This window comes from Etheostoma spectabile, chromosome 8, assembly GCF_008692095.1.
Source record: "Etheostoma spectabile isolate EspeVRDwgs_2016 chromosome 8, UIUC_Espe_1.0, whole genome shotgun sequence".
NCBI classification, from domain to species: Eukaryota; Metazoa; Chordata; class Actinopteri; order Perciformes; family Percidae; genus Etheostoma; species Etheostoma spectabile.
Genome location: NC_045740.1, coordinates 27,012,696 through 27,018,791, shown reverse-complemented (window position 1 = coordinate 27,018,791; position 6,096 = coordinate 27,012,696). Strand labels below are relative to the sequence as shown.

Below are 6,096 nucleotides of genomic sequence, written 5' to 3'. Positions count from 1 at the left end.
TAGCCACTGGGGGACCATAGACAGGCTGGGGGAACTCATTTGAATGTTAAAAAAACTCATAAAGTGAAATGTTCATGGACCTTCTTTCCCCTTTTCTTCCTTTTTATGTAGTTTATAAAACTTAAATATTTAGATTGCAGTTTTATATATAACAAAACCAAGACTGGCATAACACTACAGACCAGCCTAAAATATCTTTGGCTAAACCTGGTCATGTATGTTTAATGACTAACTCACTGATTATTTGTGTGAACAGGTGGCGTGTAACAGGCGGTTAGCAGGGCAGCCTCCTTCAACCTGTGTGCTGGAGGTCAGTGTGAAAGGTGTGAAGATCAGTGTCCAAGACCAGTGTCACTCTGCTCATAGGGTACGTGCACTGCTGTATCTACACATACACACACCTACTTTCCCTCCTTCGTAAGTGTCACAACTTTTCAAATCCAGCTGGTAGAATCTGGCAGCAGGTTACGATGACGGTACAAACAAGATACTTTGCTGTAGTTAGGTTTATAGTGCTTTAGTGTCAATTAGCAGTAACTACAAGAAAAAAAGGGCTGGACCTGTAGTCGAAAATGTATCGATTTTAAAATTCTGAAGCTGTTATCAGCGTATTTTTCCTATGACGATAATTTCAATAATTGATTTCTGTTGGTAGGCCTACTTTCTCCATAAAAATATTGTACCGCGTGTGCAGGGTCATTATTTAACATTCACCAGTCGCCAAATACTGGTGCACACACCTGACACCAGCCAATACATTCTGTTTGCTGACAGCTAGCGGTTAATTCAGGCTAATTAATTAGCTAGTAAGTGGCAATTTTTCTCAGTTCACCCATACGGGTGGCACTGATACACTTGCTGCATTTCGTAGGCTGTAGGCTTGTACCGGGGTATTGTCGAAGACATTCAGCCACTTTCCTGAAACCGCTATCGGGACTGAAAAGTCCACAGCGGCCTGCGTATGTGTATGTCCGAGCCTATGTGCAGTGCCTCCACCCGCAGGTTGTAAGCTGTGTGTCTGCCTGGTATAGACCTACTCTCGGACGGCCGATTTAACTCGCCGGCCCCCATTGATCTCCACAAGCAACTTGCGGGATCAAAAGTTTGGACTAACATGCTAACTTAAGCAGTTGAGAAATAGATTGTATAGCCTATTTACATTTTTATCATGCAAAAGACAAAAAATATTTCAAAACGCAGTGTTTGTCGTCGAATCACAACAGCAACAGTTAGCGAGGTAAAATGTGCAATTAATCAGGATTTCAATTTTAGGTCATATCGTGTAGCCCTAATGTCTACTCTGCCAGTTTGGATAAATAATCCATGTGGAAGTTCATGATTTACATCATTCAAACTTTACATTTTTCTCTTTGTGTCCGTCTCTTTCAGGGGGACCAGTGTTTCCACTTCTTCCAGTTGAAGAACATCTCATTCTGTGGCTGTCATCCAAAACACAGCAAGTGAGTCAGATTAAGGGATTATTTGACCTAATCGATTCCCACACTTGTACGGGAAATGCATTAGTATATTAAAGTGTACCTATTCTCACAGTCTGTTATGTGCCATTATATTTCGATGACTGATGTAAAGATCACAAATGTAAGCATAGTGCTCTGTCTATTACAGCAGGTTTGCCTCACCAAATATTTGTAAATAAACTTCTAAAGTGTAAGGATCCTGAGTAATACTAATTACTGCACTACAGGTATTTTGGTATCATCACCAAACACCCTGACCAAGAGCGCTTTGCCTGTCATGTGATGATGTCAGAGACAACACTACATCCTCTGGCTGAGTCTGTAGGGTAAGACCTATTTGTCTTGTGTTCTGTATTATATTCTATTGAATATTTCATACATATTTTCTGACTTTTACAATTAAATACACATTTCTGCTCAGGACCAATGGCGGAAAGTAACTAATTGCAATTATTCAAGTACTCTGCTTTGTACTCTATTACACTTGAAAATGGAAATACTGTACAAGCTCCACATTAGATATTAACTTTAAAGCTAAATCATACTTTGCTTAAGATTTTTCATACAAAAGGTGAGATTAACTATGAAACTTAAACAATGTAATGAAATGTTTAATCAAATTCTTGACAATGTGCAGCATTTACAATTTCTGTTGGCTCTGGGTCCTTTTGCTTGTATTACAAAGATCTCCCCCCTCTCAAACTCAATTGTAAAACTAGACAGTACTAAACAAATATTAACCAAGATTCTGTTACCGTATTGCTTATTTCTTTCCTCAAATGTTTTCAGAAACATTTAATGCACTATTTGGCTGAACTAGGAGATTGTTACCAGCCAGGTGTCTTATTGGTTCGGTGACACGCTCGCATTACATTACCAACCAGGAGGAGCGTTTATTGGTACAATGCAGCGCATTGCATTGTGGTAATTGTGGATTTCCTAGGGAGGGAGAGAGGAGAGACAATGACACAATTTTGCATGTCTCCATCCAATTTCATTTTATTTAGCTTTTCCTTTAATGGTCATTCAGACTTACTGTCTTCTTCAACAAGGATAGGCTGTCATACATATCTAATTCTCTTCTCTGGTGTCCCACAGGAGGGCATTCCAGCAGTATTATAAGGAAAACGTTGGCTACTCCTGTCCCACTGAAGACATCTTCATTGAATAACACCCCTCCCGCATCCACAATATGTACTGAATACTCACTATGTGCATGTAAGCCTGGTCTTACACAGCGAACTGGACCACTGATTTATCCTTATCAGAGTACTTGCATGGTGGATTTCCTTTCTAACCTGCATCCAGTGATACAGCGAGCTTTCCCTTTCCTTTGGCCATGTGCCAATATTAATACCTCTATGGATGGATAGGATCACATGAAATATTCTATACACTGGGAACAAATGTAACATAAACTTACCCAAATTCAAATACACATATCCGATATTGATATATTTTATGGGTTAAAATTACTTGTATGTAACTACACGTAGATATTGACTGTAAAACCATATAAACAGCCTTTATGACTATGAAGTTAATTTAAGGACAGAATGTTTATATCATCCTTTTTTTTTAAACTTGCAGCCAGTGCTGAAATAAATAATAATTTACCAGTGACAGTTTTGGTAACTGATCAACCAGTTGAGTCATGTATCAAAAAACAAGAGTTATCAGCCACATTAGCAGCTCTGTGAGTCTGTAAATGCCAATTTCATCATGCCAAGATGTGCACAATGGCAGTGTTTACCATGTGAGCAACTACCACTTGTTAATTAGCAATTGAAAGACAAAGTACAGCTGAGGCTAATGGAAATCTCGTTAGTTTGCAGGTATCTGACCATAAACCAAGATCCGGATCGCCAAAGCTGTCACACTTTATCCTGCAGGGAACATGAATGTCTGTAAAAGAGTTCATGTCAGGCTATCTAATTTTTGTCAAGATATTTTAGAAAAAATGTTGGACACTGACATCTGGAAAGCCACTCTATACAGATAACAATCAAAAAGCTGAACATTAATGGTTATTACTGTTTTTTTCTTTCATATAATTCCGTGTTCACACAAGTTAAACAATTTAAAGACATCACATTAGGATGTGGGAACTTGATGATAAGCCTTTGCCATTATTTGTGACATTTAATACACTAACTGATTGGTCAGTAAAGTAAAAAAACAAAATAAATTCAATTCAAAAAGGTTTCTGGCAATAATACTTAAATCTTTAATTTATTGTCATATTTGATGTCACGGCATGATGAATGCACTTAAATGAAAATAATCCATATCTGCTTGAGTTCTAGTTTGTATACTGTTAAGTTAAACGTTAAGCATACTAAATACATTCAAAAAAAGTTCTCAATCTTTGATTTCAGCTTGTAAAAACTATAACCAGTATGTTGAATAAAAGGAAAATGTATCTAGAAGTCTTGCATAGGAGGTAAAGTGGCAAAACCTAGCAAGTTGTGAGATTTGTATTTTATATATCTATTTTACCTATCTAAATGATTAAGTGGGAGTGCAATGGAGAAGAGCATCACCATTACTTAACAGTAATCTTTTTTAACAAAATGAAATTCTAAAGTTCAATATACATAGGTCAGCCATGTTAGTGATCATGAGCAGTGTGCTTACTTGGATAAGCAAGTAGCCACTGGCTGTTGAAGTCAACAAACTAGAATTCCAGTTACAGATATTTCCATGAGTATTGCAGCTTGAGCTTGAACTTCAGTGTCAAATAATGTCAAACCAGTTTCAGGTGAGACACAAATTTCAATTTTACATTTAAGAGATGGCCTGTAATCAAGGAATCGAACCAAACCAACCTGGTCAACCCAACCATACTTACCACAAACACCCTTAAGATATGAAAATCTAAGAACAAAGCAAAACTGCATGTTTATAATAAGAGGGTTAATGTTCTGTCTTTAAATTAACTTCATCCTTGACTCTACAGTAAATAAGGGCTTCTCAAGTCTCCCCCAACAGTTTAAAAGACTTTTTATTATTCGCACAGAAAAGGACAGACTGATGTTTCCGAAATATAAAAAAGATATATAAAAGAAAGTATTATTCTGTATTATATAAACCCCAGACTTGACAATCTACTATTGAAGACCTTTGGAGGTGCTGTTGAGGTGCCTAATTTCTCCATTTGCTGCTTGATGTTTCTTTTCTTCCAAATGTGGTTCCAACTACAAACCCTTTGTGCCGGGCTTCTCTGGTTGAAAGATTCCATATTTTTCCTTTAACTCTGTGTAATAACAAGGCCCAAATGAGGCTGTGCAATTTAGTATGTGTGCAAAAGAACAGACTGGTGAGATGTTGGATCACTGTACAGTCATGTCCATGTCTGTCCACATTATTCGCCTCAGACTTCATTTGCATTGGCTGCTCAAAACTAGGACCAAAGTTGGGGTCAAGTCAATATGGAAATACTTACTTCTAGTAAGGCAGAGGATTTGTTTCCAGTTTTTTTCGTCTTGTATTTTTAAAAGGAAATACTGAACATGGCTTCTAAAGACTTACCTTCACAAACTGACTCACAATCTGACTTGCTTATATTAACAAAGAGAACTCATTTCTTGTTTTTGTCAATCCACAATGTCTGCCGGATATGTAAAGAGACAAATATTTGCTAATAAGTTTTAAGATCCAGGATATGAAAATGTGGACTGGGATTTCCACTCTTTTGGAATATCTTTGCACAAGCAGTTGAACTTTATATTATAATAGTATAAACCAATTTGAGCAGGTAAAGTCAATGGAAATGAAGCCTGAAATATTTTGTGTTCAAAAAACAGTGCCTATTTTTTCTGATGTAGTGATTATGACTGTCCTCTGTATTAACTGTTGACTTCAGATGTCTCCAATCACAGAATCTAAATATATACAACAGCCATTCTCATTTTTATGAGTAGTCTTGTAGCTGGATTTGACTTGGTACACCTAGATGGCTGTCATGGAATATTAAAAAATGTAACTGGGACCCCAAAGACCTGAAATTAGGCCAACCAAGGTTTACCTGGTACATGTAGTTGGTGCTTTCCGTCAGTCAGTCAGTCATTGTGCTTTAATGCAGTTTGAATGATTACATATTTAGTTTATGATTGTTTAATGTTTTGGTGAGATTTTGCACATCTGTGTGTGAATAGAAATCATTAATATGATAATAGTTAACATTGGTACTAGCAGTATTAAAGTTATAGTGCATAGTTTCTGTCGCCCCCATGTGGAATTCTTAATAATGACAACAGCACTGTTGCATCCACATGATACAAGCCTTCCGTGGTTGCTCACGCCCCCCCCATGTAACGGGCATTGATATAAAAAAAGTTACGCACTAAAGCTTAGTTTTATAGTTTTAGCTGAGGTTTTTGTGAAGGAGTTATTGTCCCATGATCTTGCTGCTTTTGTAGCCTAGGGAGGATGGAAATGCAGGGCGAAATGCTAAACACTTGAATATTTTGGCATGAAAATGGTTAAAGATACTTAAACATCTATATAAGGCATGCAGCCTCTTTCTGAAAATATTGGTATTTATCTGCAAAAACTGTTTCAGCTGAACCCTTAACATAGGTCAACACTCTTCTTTTTTTTTTTTTTTTACTGAAAA

General features: G+C 37.0%; 1 protein-coding gene across 1 annotated transcript in view; it reads left to right on the top strand.

The window, feature by feature from the left end:
* The window catches only part of mapk8ip1a (mitogen-activated protein kinase 8 interacting protein 1a), a 46,461-nt gene extending 40,448 nt beyond the window's left edge, over positions 1-6,013 (top strand). The window contains exons 9-12 of the mRNA XM_032523323.1: positions 257-367; positions 1,390-1,460; positions 1,706-1,804; positions 2,577-6,013. Of these exons, the coding sequence (XP_032379214.1) occupies positions 257-367; positions 1,390-1,460; positions 1,706-1,804; positions 2,577-2,649 (354 nt within the window). The 3' untranslated portion in view covers positions 2,650-6,013. The remainder of the gene's footprint in view (positions 1-256; positions 368-1,389; positions 1,461-1,705; positions 1,805-2,576) is intronic.
* Positions 6,014-6,096: the final 83 nt, after the last annotated feature.